Here is a 16900-nt window from a genome sequence, read left to right as displayed (position 1 = left end):
TAGGAGGGTAATGAATGGCCAATGGAAGGAGCCTACCTAGAAGTTACCAGGCAAGGCTTCAGTAAAAAAGGACAGCACACAGAGGGTGCATCTATATGTCATCTGTTTAAGGCTGCGTTCACACTACGTATATTTCAGTCAGTATATTTCAGTCAGTATTGCAACCAAAACCAGGAGTGGATTAAAAACACAGAAAGGATCTGTTCACATAATGATGAAATTGAGTGGATGGCCGCCATTTAATGGCAAATGTTTGCTGTTATTTTAGAACAACGGTTGTTATATTGAAATAATGGCCGTTATTTACTGTTATATGGCGGCCATCCACTCAATTTCAACATTGTGTGAACAGATCCTTTCTGTGTTTTTAATCCACTCCTGGTTTTGGTTGCAATACTGACTGAAATATACGTAGTGTGAACGCAGCCCCAAACTGACCCAGTTACTTCTGCCGGAACCTTTGTTCTGCAAAAACAAACAGTTAACGTCCAGATCAGTGGTCAAAAATGAATTAATTTTTAAAACGGATGTTTGGATGACCCCATTGAATTAATGACAACTTTTTCTGTCCGTAAATCAGGATCCTTAGGGCCTTTTCACTCGGGCCGATTATTGCCAACTAACTTTTTTAGAAGTGCTCATTTGGACGATTATGTAAAAGTTTTAGCAATCAGCCAAGGAGCAGGAAAACAACTGCTCATTTCCTCATCACATTTTTTGAGCAGGACAAAAAATCCTACATACCTACCAATCCTATCTACCAGCCACACATTTTCCTGTGTAAACAGGGAATGTGCAAGCGATGGCAATGTATTTAAATAGCTGCCTGAATAATATAGGGAGCAATGTGTATAGGCACAGCAAGCAAGCACAGATCTTGCTAATCGGTACTCACTTGCTCCAATAGACAGCCCCATAATTAGCCGCCTTAAAGGATCCTTTACAAACATGGCCCACTGATTGCAGATAGCTGATATATTAATGCAGGCTCAGTGATAAGTTGGCACCTATCACCTGGGGTCCCAGCAGCAAAGGTCCTAGCAATGAGTACATTATCAGATGACCTGATAAAACAGAAACTGTTCTCCAGCATAGACAATTACTTCCAAATTCTGCGTTCACACATGGCATACTATAACCTGGAAACAATATTTCTTGTCCATTTTCCAGACTGATAGGGGAAACATTCAAAATGAATATATCACTTAAAAGGTGCAGCATTGACCCTAGCTGCAAAATCAGGACCTGGTTGCTGTAGAAACTACTTTTTTTATATAACACACAGAGGAACAATTAAAAGGAAAAAATAAAACAAAGTAATCAGTTCAAATTAAATAAAGCTATAAATGTGTGAACTTCAGGTTTGTATCCTCAACCCCTGCTACTGTGAATGCTTCTATTTTATGGCTTTGGTGGTTCTGCATTCCCTCTGGTGTCTGTTACAGGCGCTACAGCGCCACCCTGTGACCGAACCGTAATAACCTAACAAGGATTATATAAAATATTATAATACAAAGTGTTTATAGAAAGTATACATAGGTTACCTGATCTATTGCATCCCACATAAACAGTTCTCCCTGAAGTTTTATTTCTTCCTTATGGTCATCTGCTTTGGTTACAAAATCTCCTCTTGGTCCTAATTTTTTATGCTAAAGGAGAAAATTTTAAATTAAATAAACATTTTTGCATAATAATGTTATTGCTATTTGACAACAATAAGGTAAATGATTACCCTCAGTTCTTTCTCAGATGCTGTCATCCACTTTTACTAGAATTCTGAATAGCAAATCTTCTTAGGTATATAGTAGTATGAGAGTTGTAGCTGTATAGCTAATATTTAAAGGGTTATACCAATTAAACATAACTTTTGAAATGTTGCTGCCCATGGTTAGACTTAACAATTAATTCCATACTTATTTTCTACTTAGTCTCCTTCTCCTAGTTCTGAGCTGCAGCTTTCTCTGTATGTGAACCTTTCTCTTCATCTCCTTCCTCTCCCTTCTGAGTCGGCTGATATAAATAGGTCCCTGACTGGCTTTATGTGCAACATTGTAGCTTCTTTGTAATGCTGGTAGGGTTAATCACAGTGAGATAAAGGGGTACTCCGGGCCGAGGGGTATTTTTGAGGATCCCCGGGGAGGGGGTGTAAATTGAATCCTGAGGTCACTTACCTCCCCTGTTCCAGCGCCGGTGCCCGGTTCGTGCTGTCCGGTACTCCCGTCCCGCTCCCTGGTCAGAGCTGCCGCATGAGACGTGACGTCTCAAGGCAGCTCTGCCATTCAGCGGGCACCGGCGCTGAAACAGGGGAGGTAAGTGACCTCCGCCTTCAATTTTCACCCCTCCCCGGCGATCATCAAAAATACCCCCCGGCCCGGAGTGCCCCTTTAATTAGCAACTTGACCTCAGAATAACCCTCCCAGCATTACAGAGAAGCTAAAAATTTGCAGAAAGGATAAGGTGAGAACTGGGGGAAGGAGACTAAATAGAGTTGCACTCAAAAGTTTACATACCCAGGCAGAATTTTTGCTTTCTTATTTATTTATTTTTCAGAGAATATAAATGATAACACAAAAACTTTTTCCCACTCATGGTTAGTGGTTGGGTGAAGCCATTTATTGCCAAACTACAATGTTTTCTTGTTTTTAATCATAATGACAACCAAAAGCATCCAAATGACCCTGATCAAAAGTTAACATACAGTTCTTAATACAGTGTATTGCCTCCTCTAACACCAATGACAGCTTGAAGTCTTTTGTGGTAGTTGTGGATGAGGCTCTTTATTTTCCCAGATGGTAAAGCTGCCCAGTCTTCTTGGCAAAAAGCCTCCAGTTCCTGTAAATTCCTGGGTTGTCTTGCATGAACTGCATGCCTGAGATCTCCCCAGAGTGGCTCAGTGATATTGAGGTCAGGAGAGCTGAGATGGCAACTCCACAACCTTTACTTTGTTCTGCTGTAGCCAATGACCGGTCGACTTGGTCTTGTGTTTTGGATCATTGTCATCCAAGTACGTCCCATACGCAGCTTTTGGGCTGATGGGTGCAAATTTGCCTCCAGTATTTGCTGATAGCGTGCTGCATTCATCATTCCTTTAACTGTGACCAAGTTTCCTGTGCCTTTGTAGCTTACACATCCCCAAAACATCAGCTAACCACCTCTGTGGTATACAGTAGGAATGGTGTTATTGACACCTTTCCAAATGTAATGTTAATGGCTTTGGCCAAAAAGTCAATTTTGGCCTCATCACACCATATGACCTTGTTCCAGAAATTTTGAGGCTTGTCTCTGTGCTGTTTGGCATATTGTAGGCAAGATACTTTGTGGCAGTTGCACAGTAATGGCTTTCTTCTGGCAACTTGACCATACAGCCCATTTTTCTTCAAGTGCCTCCTTATTAAGCATCTTGAAACAGCCACACCGCTAGTTATCAGAGAGTCCTGTATTTCAATTTTCCTGGCACTTATGGCTGAAATTTTTGTTGGTCTACTTGATCGTGGTTTGTTTTTTACAGAGCCCCTGATTTTTCATTTGTTAATCACAGTTTGAACACTGATAACTGGCATTATCAATTCCTTGGATATCAGAACAAAGTGAAGGTTCTGGATTGGCCACCTCAGTCTCCTGACCTTAATATCATTAAGCCAACGGGGAGATCTCAAGCGTGCAGTTCATGCAGGACAGGAATTTACAGAAACTGTAGGCTTTTTGCCAAGAAGAATCGGCAGCTTTACCATCTGAGAAAATAAAGATCGTCATCCACAACTACCACAAAAGACTTCAAACTGTCATTGATGTGAGAGGAGGCAATACACAGTATTAAGAACTGGAGTATGTAAACTTTTGACCAGGGTCATTTGGATGTATTTGGTTGTAGTTTGACAATAAATGGCTTCACCCGACCACTAACCATGAGTGGGAAAAAAGTTTTTGTGTTATCATTTATATTCTCGGAAAAAAGGACACGAAAGCAAAAGTTCTGCTGGGGTGTGTAAACTTTTAAGCACAACTGTAGATAATAACAAATATGGAATGCATTGTTAGTCGCACCATGGGCAGCAACATATGAAAAGTTAGGTTTAAGTGGAATACCCCTTTAAGCAAATTTGCCATTCAGGAACAGGCTTGGACTGACCCACTGGGATGCCAGTAAATTCCCTGGTGGGCCCCAGAACACCTGGAGGCATCCACACATATTTCCTTTTTTTGCACTTTTGCCAAAGTTACTTACCTCAATTTCCACAAAGAAAAACTATTTTTCTAATGCAGTTCTGAATAGATTTCAGTGGGGAGCATGCAGTCTTTTTGAAAGAAAGGTACGCAGAGAGTAGTCTGTGTCAACCAACAGCTAACTCTCCCCTTCACCTTATACAAATGAATGTTCAACTCAGCCAAACATTCTGAAGGGAGATAGGGGAAGTAAGCCACTGCCAGGCACCTATGGTGGCAGTTTATCTCTGTGAGAAAACACAAGGATTGGGCAGTTAAAATCCAATATGCTTGAGACAGACTTCATCAAAGTCAGGATGCCTCCATACATATTAACACATTAGTCTGTTGGCCAGTTATGCTGAAGTCAGTATTGAAAACTGACTTTTCACTATTGTGTATAAAGGCTTAAAGGAGAACTCTAGGGAAAAATCTAAAATAGAGGGCAGAGGATGGTGGTAACATAATAATAAAAAGCTATACTTACCTGTCCCCGTTCCCCCACATCGCAGCACCACCACTCATTGTCAGCCTCCGTTCTCCTGTTTCTACCAGCTTCCTGTGTCGTCACGACCCAGCAAGAACTCCTTACTCAGCCAATCAGTGGCTGAAGAGGGGTTACAGAGGGGGGCCAGAAGCTACAGGAGGCCGGCGGAGGGCCATGAGGGGTGACGCTGCCCTACAAAGATAGGTGAGTATAGCTTCTTTATTATGTTACCACCATCCCCTGCCAGCATTGGACTTTTACATTATGCCCAGAGTTCTCTTTTAAGTCAGGAGCTTGGGGCATGTGTGTATGTGTAAGGGGGGCATAAAGACCAGTCTGTGAGAAGGAATGGGGGGGGGGGGGGGAGTCTGGAGCAGACTGTATGCAGAGCAGAAAGAGGAAAACATGGGAAGCAGCCTGTGCGAGAAAGCCTCTTGGAAGCACTGTGAGACGTAGAGGCTGGGGCATGTAGAGCAGTCTTTGTTATAGAGGGGTGGTATGAAGACCAGTCTGTGTGAGAGGGCTGCATGGGGTGTAGTCTTTCTGAGAGGTAAGACTAGTATGTAAGATTCAGAAGGATTCATAATCAGTGTGTGAAGTGAGCTGAATGGAGACCAGTCTGTATGAATGGAGGAAGCATGGAACATGCTAGGAGCAGTATATGTGGGAGAGAGGAGAATAGGAAACATTCTATGTAAATGGGAAAGGGGGCTGGAGGCCAGTCTGCGTGTCTTATGAGGGGAACATGGAAGCAGTGTGTGTGAGAAAGAGGGCTTATGAACAGCATAGTTACCAACATTTGACATTTTTTTCCAGGGACGCTTTGGCTTTGACAGCGAAGGGTAGGGCTTCTTATGGGTGTGGTTTGCAGTGGTGTGGCTGGTCACTCCCAGCATATTACCGACCCCACTATCTGGCCCCAGCTTATTAAAGACTATCAAATAGTACTTAGGCCCCCTCTATGCCCTTCCATAGGGGTAATCTCTCCACCTGTACCCTCATAGTGGATAAGCACCCTCTAAGGATTATAGGAAACAGTGTGTGAGAGAGGGGGGTCATGGAAAGTAGTGGAAAGTCTGTGTGAGAGCGGTAATATGGGACGCTAAAAAAACATGGCAGAGGGAGCAGACTGCATGAGAGAGAGAATCATGGGGCTGTCCGTGTGGAACAGTGAGGATTTATGGTCTAATCTGGAGTCATTATTTAGAGTTCTCATCTGGGTTCTAAATTTATTTAGGGGCTTCGGACTGAAATTTATATTCATTTTGGGGTCTGTTCTGAAGTCTGAATTTATTATATATAATATTGTAGTTTGTTCTGCGAGTCATTTACCCACCTAGCAATGGTGGGTAAATGGGGCAGCAGCAGCAGGCATGGTATTGGTTGTAGCATCAAAATGGCTGTATTAAGGTATGGGGTGTTGTATTGCTATAAAGTGTGGTGATGGCTACAGATGTTAGGAGCCGGAGCTGTCTGGACAGCAAACTCTGCATTTATTAGAAGGCATTGAAAAGAAAAGGAATAGGAATGTCTACAATCAGAAACAATATCACCTGGAAACACTGGATGTGATAGTATTCTGTGACTATATAACAGACCAGTTCTGACCTGTCTCTCATGGCCATAATACAGATGCACTTTATGGTCTGTATTACTTCATACATTTCTACTGAATTAAACATAGATCACCTGGAACTGACACCGAGAGATTTATCTGACAGATTTTTGAAGCCAAGGCCAGGAACAGACTATAAACAAAGAACAGGTCAGAAAGGAAAGACTGAGACTTCTCCTCTTTTCAAATCCATTCCTTGCTTTGGCTTCAAAAATCTGTCAGATAGATCTCTCTGTGTAAAGGCACCCTTACACTTAAGGCACTATTACACTGAGCAATTATCTGTCATATCAGGCAAATATCTCCCTATGTAATAGAGCCAACGATAAGTCAATGAGCAAGCAAGCATTTGCTCCTTGGCTAATAGTTGTCTTTCATTATGTATAAAATCATTGACCGCCGGCTGCACATTTCTACATGTAATAGGTGATGTGCAGCCAACGGCTAAATAAAGCAAGGGCTTTAAAGGAGACCTTTTACCCACCGTGCCGAGACAGAGCCTGGCCAACCCCTGGTGCAGAACCATATACTTACCGCTTCCGAGAAATACCGGTTCCGGAACCCATCCCGCCACCGAGATATCCTCATCTGAAGCCTTTTGCGTGCTCACCAGAGATGAGTCTGACATCCATAGAGAATGACTGGAGCCGTTATTCTCTATTGGCGTCGGACTCATCTCTGGTGAGCATGCGCACGGCTTCGGACGGGGATATCTCGGTGGCAAGACAGGCTCTAGGACTTCACAGAAGCGGTAAGTATAGGCTTGTGTATCTAGCAGATCTTTGCTCACTTAACCTGTGCATTGGGCCATCTAATACAGTCTTAACTCGTTAACTTGTTTTCAAGAGATTTCTTGGTTTTATCTCAATCTCAGTGGTTTAATTGGTCTGTGGGGTGTCTTCTTTTTTCTGTTTTCATTATAATTATGTGTATGTTAAGGTTGTCCTACTTAGCACTCTAAGGTCACTTATCTGAAGGCCTGTATTAATTTCTTAAATGAATTTATAAGCAAGCAATTAATTCTGCTTTTGATATCTTTAGGGAATCTGCGCTGTCCTGGAAAATGGCTTTTTTGCTGCTCCTCAGAGACCTTTAATAGAAAGGTGTGGTTAGTGTGATTAAAAAAGTCAGCATCCACCTTTATGGTTTTGTAGCTGTGATTTTTTGATAGAGACAGATATTCCTGGAAATGCAATGCAATATTGCCTTCTGCTTCTCACACTAGATCTACAGTTCTGCTGACGGGAGGAGGGAAGTCCGCACACCGGGGAAAGGGTAGCTGTTAGTTGTTAGATTATAGTTGTTAGATAACTCAGGAGGCTCAGTATAGAAGGTGACCCATCCATTACCAACAGACTGATACAATAATCACCTTAATAATGATCTTCTCCTTTAGCTGTGTAGGAGATGGCAACTGATCTGCACTTGCTTCAATGGGTTTAGTCAATAGCATTTCACCAAACACTTCTTTAAACACCTTGGCCATGTATCTCTGCTGCTCCACTGTACAATGCTCTTCAATAGAGAGTATGACTGGGTATCTACAAAAAAATAGAATGTTACCTTTAGTCAGGCTTAAGAAAATAAGGTTAATAACTGTGTAAATCACAAATGATACCTGGAAACCAATTCCCAAAATACAATGAAAATATTTCTAACGGAAAAGCTGCATGAGAATGACAGTAAAACTCCAGTAAGGGTTTTTGACATTTTTTTCAGGTGCCTCAAAGGGGTTGTCTCAGATGGACAGCTCCAAGCAAGTGGCCTTGCTGATGACGTGGTCATCACAGGTCTTCCTAATAAAACCCAACACCTGCTAGGCAAGCTGCGAGCTTGCTGTGTTGACAAGATCCAAACAATTGACGGTACATTGCCACAGCAAGACATCCAGAGTTCTTTGCAGCATCTCTAAGATCTGACTAATAAAGGAGGAGTTAAGGGGTTAGCTAGCACTACAAAGCTACTTACTTCCAGATACAGCACCACTCTTGTCTCCAGTACAGGTGTGGTTTGCAATTAAGCTCCATTCACTTCAATAGAATGAAGTAACAGAACCCACCCAAACAAGAGTAGTGCTGTCTTTGGAAGAAAGTGGCCATGTTTTTGTAGCACTGGATAACCCCTTTAAGCATTAGCTCCCTTACCCCATAGCATCCATATAAAACATGCACTAAAAGGGGAATATGGATATTGGTTGTTCTGTTGGGACAACCCCTTTAATGACAATTCTGCCCTAGGTATGTATTACAGATGCAACACTTGGTTCATAATACTAAAGCGAATGTACCATCAGGTACATCACTGCTATTTTCTTTTTTACCTTAATCAATTGGCATTAGCGCAGGGATGAAAGGTGGTGCAGTCCTTTTTTTGAATTGCCTCCCAGTTTCCACGGTCTGTGCTGGTCTTCCCAAGCACTTGCCCGTCCTGAAGCACTGGGGGCAGAGCGCAGAGACCTGGCGGCAATTCAAAAAAAGGACCGCGCCACCGGCATTCGCTTTAAAGTGGGCTAAATACTGAATGGTAACCTATTTATTCTTAAAATATTATATTTTACACCTTGCAAAGTAAAGAGACAATAGGTTAGGGAATCCCCACCTCATTGGGCAAGAATATCTCTGCCTCCCCTTTAACGTCCAGATTTAGGCTCTGTTCATACTGGCATATCAAGATTCCCGGTATATGACAAAAGAGTATCAAACTGTAAAAGGTCTGGGTGTTGCAACTATAGTATGAACTAGTAAAAGAATAGTAAATTGTGGCCACATTAAAAGCACTTCTAGTCATGTAGTAATATGACTTAAATGCACATGGCTTTGCAGATTTTATTTAAAGGTTTGTGAAATCTGCTGCTTATTGGGAGTCATACCTGCTATATTGGTTGTCTCCCAGTTTTCCCAAAGACAGATATATCAAAGAAATCCCTGATTTCTTTTTGTCTTTTTTCCCTATGTAGCAATCACACATCACAAGTCCAGTTACTAAAGAGTTACAGCAAGAACTCACTCAGAGGTGACAAATGCATGGTCCTTAATAGCTTGCACCACGTCGTCAAATTTAATTTTCGTTGTTCTTGTCCATCCGTGATAAATAATTGGCTTTCCATCAGGGCCGTCCCAGCAGTCCACTGGAGTGAGGTGAGAGACAGGAAACAATCACACTTCAGTGATCCCAGTACACTTCCGAGCACAACGTGAGCACATTAGAATCCTTCATCTAGATATTTCAGGTGGTACGTCAGCAATTCAGTGTTCTAACCGTAATGCAAGGTAGTAAAAAATGAAATAACTAATTTCAAATGGGTTTTCACTAGAATCCCCAGAGGCGCAGAACTTTCTGAAATCTAACATTGAATTTCCAGTAAAAAAATTTTGCATTTCCTGTAAACTTTGGGAGACCACAGGAAGGGCAGACAGTGTGCAAGAAAAGCCGACGTTGAAGAACAACAATCTTGTGCGCTCAAATAAAGTAATGATAAATACATTATATGCTTACACTCAACACATCGGCACCCCATCCGCAGACACCGCACATAAGCTTCTGTGGACGACTCACTGCGCAGCTGGTCTCCTGTCAAATACCTGCCCATGAAACAGAGAAAACATAGGCTGTCAACAATGGGATGGAAAGAGAAGGAGGCAAGGTTGCTAAATAAATTTTTAACTTGATAAGCTCTAACAGCTTTTTTATGATAATTTAATAATTTTGTATGGAGATTTGGAGCTGCATTCCTAAAAAGATAAAGATATTGTCAAATGTAAAGATATTGTCAAATGAATAAGCACAGAATAGACTTATTTAGACCAAAGAATAATCTTGATGGGTGTATTATGTTTAGGACTGGTATAAAAATATGTTCGTACAAGTGAATACTGCTGCAACTTCTATAATGCCTTATGGTATGAGAAGATGCATCATCATGGTACTGGAGGTTTTGCTGCAACATATTGGCCCAGATTTATCACTATTATATGTCTGAGACATAAATCGGACACATTTTAGCTTTCATCGACAGTGATTGGTTGCTATACATATTGGTTGCTATACAGATTGACAGAATGATAAATGTGGACCATTGTATGCGTTTATCTTGCAGGATGTGCAGAGATGCTGCTTAAAGGAAAAGTCCAATGAAATTGAAAAAAGGGAGGAAGGCATGGGGGTGTGGGAAACCTCATAGTGCCACTCCCGGGTCCTGTTGACAACTTCCGGTCACCTGCTGCTCTTCCAGCTGTAACGTCATGTACCCTGGTGATCGATTGCCTGTTCAGCCAATCAGTGACTGGGGCGAGAAACTGACTCGCTAAGCGGTCGATCGCTCATCCAGGCCATGTCGCTGCAGCTGGAAGAGCAAGGTACGAAAATTACATTTGGCGGCCATTAGCTGGACCTCGGAGCGGCTGTATGGAGGCATGGAGATGCGTAAGTTTACTTTGTTTAATATTTTCCTGCAGCCCCATGCAGCCCCCAATTTAACAGGGGCTACTTTAATATTTAAAAGTACAAATGTATTGTTATATAGGTTGGTACTAGCACCGGCAATATGGGTGGATTCTTGTTTTTGGATGACCCGCTCTGTTGGTGCTGCCTGCGGACCCTGTAGTAGAGGAACGTGGCAGTTTCCTACCACTTCTGTCACTAGGGAGTAGAGTGAGTAAGACTATTTAAGATGCTCGTGTGCATGTTTTTGAATTCTTGAACCTTTCCACATGCCTTGAAGGTATGGAGGGGATTCTGGTGATTTTTTCTGTTACTATAAGTACCATCCTGACTATGCACTGTCATTGTAAAGGCTTAAGCCCCTATTACACGGGGCGATTCAAAGAAGCAAATGAGCACCGACCTCTCAGGTGTCAGCACTCATTTGCTCCTCGCTTCCCGCTCGCTGCCGGCACTATTACACGGCAGCAAGCGGGTAAGAGAAGCGAGCTGCTGGGGGGGGCTGCCCGGGTGATCGCTAGATCGTCCGAAAAAGCCCATAGAAGATAGCAGTGGGCTGCTGACGCCGTTCCTGTTGTACAGAGTGACAGCAGCATGTCGCTGCTATCTAGATCAATGACGTTTCAACATGTTGAAAGACAACGATTAGCCGATGTGCATATCGACTGATCATTGTCTTCTATTACACAAAACAATTATTGGCCATAACGGCCGATATCGGCTGAATAAGGCCTATAATCCCTTAGTGTAATAGGGCCTTTAGTTAGTCATACACCCCCTACCCATCAGGACAGGTCAATAAATCTATGCAAGCCTTTATTTTTCTTCTTCTATAACACTTGATATCACTATCACTTGATTATCCATATTTTCTGTGCTCTCCTCTATGGGCTTATAGTAAGGTCATCTCCACCGTACAGCTATAAATGATGCACAATAGCTTCATCCCTATGGGCTGCTAAACAGCTTCTGTGAAATAAATTGGAAAGCCAGAATGAATTGGACATCAAGTACAAGGCACAAGGAGTAAGCTATGTGATATTTTAGAGTCTTATCTCAAACTGAGCTAGTCCCCTGATCACTGTGAAAATTCATCCATTTATTTATTAATTTTTTTTATGAAAACCACTGTTTAAAGGAAAACTAGAGCCATTACTTTGTACATTGATGAAAAATCCCCCGTAGGACGCCTATGATGATAAGGCTTTAAAACTGCATTATGGACATTTATGAACCCCTTGTTCTGTCACAAAATATCTTAATACTTGTCTTTTTTTTAGGTTGCCCAAAGGAGTAGTAAACACTCAGAAATCATGTATGGCAATTAGACCTGCCGAAGTCCTGGATAAGGTAGTGCACCTACTTGTCCTTTGGCCAACAAATGCCACATATCAGATTCTAAGTGCATTGAACCGCTACCTTCTAAACCTGACATTTGATTTATGATTTTGAGTTTGATGAAAAATAGCTTTAAAGAGTATAGTAAATTACAAAATTCACAATTCTGCTGACTTGCTTTGCAATCAGTCTTCAAGCAGGTTACCAGCGGGTTGGCTGAGCTCCTATGAGACAATAGAGCATACTTGCATGTGCATAGGACACTCCTCATGATGTATATTCCTAGGCCTGTAGAATTGTGAATGCAGCCCTGAAGTATACAGGCTATGGCTATGTTCACACACAGTAAAATAAAATCTAAATACAACTGTAATTCTAAGTGAAAATAAAATAATAAATGAACAAACGAAAAAATAACAGCCGTATTTTGCAAAAGCAAGTGGTAAATAATTAGCATGTTTAATATTTTGATGGCCGTAATCAAATAGGGTCATTATTCTATAGGGTGTGTGTGCTGCTAGCCAATTTCCCATTGACTTCAATGGAGCGCATTATTATATTGAAGATGCTGCCATATTTTATCTTTATTTTACAGTCTGTGAACCTAGTCTGTAACTCAGGATTAGTTATTAGCAAACTTGCTGAATGTTTGGGTTCAACCGGACCCGAATGCTGGCGGAATCTTATATTTGTACACTTCACCAGCAGAATAGTGAGTGCAGCTGGAGTATAATTCAGGTTGTAACATTTTACTTTTACAGAAAGTGATGTAATGTAAATTGTAAAGTAATGTAAAGTTGCATGGGTGTAACTACCAACATAGCAGCCATAGCGGCTGCTATGGTGCCCGCCGCATCAGGGGGGGTTGGTGACCCACTCCTGATGTACACTGGGGTCCCCTGAGCAGTCATCATTTGCAGCAACTGGTGGCAGAGTTTGTTATTTGGCCCAGCCATTTCTAGTTAAGCCCCTGTAAAGTTGATAATGTTTTGTGCAGAATAGTTATTTATACAGTATAAACTAAAATGTTGTGTTAATGGTGGAGGTGTGCTTAATATCATCACGTTATTTGCTTGTTTTGTTAGGCTGTGCAGTCTGATCTTTCAATCAAATGGCAGCGGTATTAAAAGTCTGCTTTGCTTTTTTATTGCGTTTCTGGTGCCAGAGGTGTTCCAAAGACAATGAAATACAGATCATCCCTGGCACCTACAGGATTAAATTTTTTATCAATACCCACGTGTTATGTGAGGAAGAAATCCAGTAATGTGACAGCGGATTATTCATGTTCTGTATGGTAATCTCATCATATTTTTCATCCCAGATGCTGTTTTCTTTAGAAAATAAGTAGGTCAGAAACTGAAAGAGATACAAGCCCATAAGGATAGGATATATTCTGAAAAACATGGCTAAGAATTTTGCAGAACTAGAAGACCTGGCATAGAAAAATCTGCATAATATGTAGGTGGTCAAGCTAATAAACCAAGTCACATAACTCATCCCTTCATCTGGCAAGCCATGTAATTGCCTCTGAACTTCAGCCACTCACACACTTAAAGCAGCATTCCCAAAAGCAGCGATGATCGGTGTCCCGCAGCGTGATTCAAATCCCGCACGCTTTCACATCACCACTCTTCTTACCCCTCTTCTGTCTCCATGTCGATTGAAGGCCGCTCTCCCGTAAAGTATGTATTGGAGAGCGTGACTTCCGGCCTTCAATGGACAGAAGAGGGTTGATGTGAATGCACACAGGATTTGATCGGCGCCACGGCACCGGAACAAAGGCACGCCGCAGGACACTGATCATCGCTGGTAAGTATACGCATCAGCGAGCAACCCCATATTCTTTCTCTTACATTCAAATCCATCCTTAAGGGGGTTTGGACTAACTGAATTAAGTTTCCATTTAGGTGGTAAGCAGTGTCAGACAAAGGAGTTATACAACTGCAGCTAAACATTGTATAGAACCACCTACTATATCACTGTACTCCTGGTCACTTAGGGCCAAAATAATCTCTTCAGTAGATATTGTCGGTCACACAGGAAAGCATGAGGTCCTGTCTACACAGGAATGCATAGAATTTATTTTTGGTCTGAGAGGGGATGCCATGACCAAGTGCAATGGCTCAAAAAATCAATGGATGCAGCTGAGCTGGGATGAACAAATGACAGTGCAGGAATATTTCTTATGAATTAGCATTATATGTGCAAAATGTTATTTTTAAAAAATCTATTGATATGTAAGGTCATCTAGAGGAGCTGCATTCACAATTTGTAACTTTCCTGTAGAGCTTCCTTACCTCGTCCACATACAAAAAGGGCTCCGCTGTTTCCCTCATAGTGTCATCAATAAATTTGGTCATGCGTTCACGTACTTTATTAAGATCCTGGGCAGATAATTCCTTTTGGGAATAATAATAATAAAGAATATGAAATGTGACTTTATCACACTTGGATTATATATAATATATACATAATTATATATAAGTTAGTAAAGAGGTATATAAAAGGGGGTTTCTGGGACGTCAGTACTGATATCCTAAGAAGATCGGTAGGGATCAGTACTGATATCATTAGAAGATCGGTAGGGATTTAGCTCTTTGTTTCCCAAATACAGTTTCCCTCTATTCTTGGTGGTGACTATGTTTGGTACAGCTTAGGGCTTGTTCACGTTACATTTTTGTTATACATTCAGTGTATATACAGATTAAGGCTACGTTCCCACAGCGTAAGAGACCGGCCGTTCCGTGACCTAGCCGGGTCTCTGAATAGATCATCCCGGCCAGTACTGCCCGCATTAGAACACTCTACTGCACACTATGGAGCGAGCGGTCGGATCCGCCCGCTCCACAGTGTGCACTGACAGGGTTTTCTGCGACCGCTATTCACTGAATAGCGGCCGCAGAAAACAGACATGTCAGTTGTTTGTGGCGCTGCTAGGGATCCCTGCCGGAGCGTATCGCCTGTGTATACGCTCCGGCCAGGATCGCATAGACAGAGAGGTAATGTATATTTTCGTAACAATCACGGCCGCTGTACAACGGCTGTGATTTTATGTAAATATACGTTGTGTGAACATAGCCTAAAACGTATTGCTTGATGTAGCCATAGACATTAATTATAAATATAGTGCAAAAGACTATGGGGGACATTTAATAAGTCTGGCGTTTTTAATGCCGGACTTGAAAATGTCCCCGCATCTCTGACAGTTCGCAGATTTATGTAGAGGCGCACAGACTCTACATAAATCCTGTGTGCACCAGTGTGTGCATGGAGGGAAACCGATGCCAGCTCAGAGCTCAGAGTCCGCTCCCCCCCCCCGTTTCATCCCCTCCCATCCCCTCCCCGCCCCCCTGGCGCAACAGGCGTAAACTGGGCTAATGAAAAAATTCTATTCGCAAAACAGGTGAATCAGCCCAGTTTACGCCAAAAATTCACAATTTAAAGCTTGATAAATCCCCCCATGACTATGTTTTGCATTGTTTCTCTCTCTATACATATTTGCTGTGAAATGAGTTTAAATATGAGACACAGCCACAACCAAATAGAAAAAACTGTGTCTGTGTAAACTACAAAGGGTGATGCAGCATTCACAAGGACCCTTACATATAACATAAAATGGGTTAAAAGGATGGACAGCCCCTTTAAAGTAAATTGAATAAGGCAAATATTGTATTATGCATTTGGGCCAGGAATATAGTGCCACAAGTAACCACAGGCAAAATCTTATGTTTGTTGGACAGGGTTAAATGAAGTGGACAATTAGTAAGGTTATTCCGAATAGCTGAGAGCAAGAGACCTGACCCTTGTGTTGTGCTGTCACAGTAAACAGCCGCTAACCCTGGCACTTACTATCTGTGGCATCAGCCAGCCAGAGAAGGTAATGAAAAGGCCTAAGTTGGATATAATTACTCCATGCAAATATGGAAACAAAGAAGAATGCTGTTTGCTTTCAGCACCTTATCCTACTGGGAGGACAGGCAATTTTCATATGCAAAAAAACATCAAAAGCTAATCTTAGTCTATCTGGATAATAATGATTGTCTTTGGGTGGCATTGTAGGTACAGAGAACAAATCATTTTCCCAGCAGCAGCTTCTTCTTTATTTGTAGAGAAAATGTTAAATATCTGCAGACATTGAATGGTGCACCCCTGCTGTACTGTGAACGGATGGCAGAATATTTAAAACCCTGCTCTACTGATCAGCCCGCTTTACAATGTACACAATAGGCCATACTGCTCTGCCATTTACTTTCTTTTTTATATTATTTTTTTTTTTGCTCCTTTAAATAATTAAATGAGCAAGACATTTCTATTGTGTGTATATAATAAGCCCCGTGCTGGGTCGGCAGAGGTTTTACTCAAAAAGACCAATATGAGAGGGTGTTAAGACATGTCACCGTTCTGAAAAAAAAAGTCATGCCCTGCATTATAGCGATTCATTCTGATGCAGATTGGTTGCTTGTATCAGTGGGGCAGCCTGTATATCAGCAAACATTATTATGTAAGTTATTTTATTCAAAGGTTTGAGATATGACATAAAGTACAAGATTACGGTAATTACGGAGAGGAAAGCAATGTTGGATGATGAGTGTTTGTGTGCAGGCAGTCATTGCTAAAACATAGGCATGCTAAGTGCTCTGATATAATGACACTATCTATCTATCTATCTATCTATCTATCTATCTATCTATCTATCTATCTATCTATCTATCTATCCCCTATATATTTTTGTGATACCTAGCAACATACACCAATCAGCCATAAAATTTAAATCAGCTTCCTATTATTGTGCAGGTCCCACTTGTACTACCAAAACA

At 41.7% G+C, this 16900-nt stretch overlaps 1 protein-coding gene across 4 annotated transcripts in view; it reads right to left on the bottom strand.

The window, feature by feature from the left end:
- Positions 1–16900, bottom strand: part of PLCG2 (phospholipase C gamma 2) — a 132223-nt gene that overhangs the window by 50885 nt on the left and 64438 nt on the right. For all 4 annotated transcript variants that reach the window (XR_011362581.1, XM_069966155.1, XM_069966156.1 and 1 more), the window contains exons 10-15: positions 14381–14482; positions 13321–13439; positions 9801–9886; positions 9312–9432; positions 7678–7846; positions 1545–1649 (exon numbers count right to left, since the gene is read on the bottom strand). Coding sequence is in view for 3 of the 4 variants with exons in the window: in XM_069966155.1 (XP_069822256.1) it covers positions 1545–1649; positions 7678–7846; positions 9312–9432; positions 9801–9886; positions 13321–13439; positions 14381–14482 (702 nt within the window). In the remaining variant the exon portion in view is untranslated. The remainder of the gene's footprint in view (positions 1–1544; positions 1650–7677; positions 7847–9311; positions 9433–9800; positions 9887–13320; positions 13440–14380; positions 14483–16900) is intronic.

Source organism: Dendropsophus ebraccatus, chromosome 4 (assembly GCF_027789765.1).
Source record: "Dendropsophus ebraccatus isolate aDenEbr1 chromosome 4, aDenEbr1.pat, whole genome shotgun sequence".
Taxonomy (NCBI): Eukaryota; Metazoa; Chordata; class Amphibia; order Anura; family Hylidae; genus Dendropsophus; species Dendropsophus ebraccatus.
The sequence above is the reverse complement of the archived record's forward strand: the minus strand, read 5'-3'. Positions and strand labels throughout refer to the sequence as shown.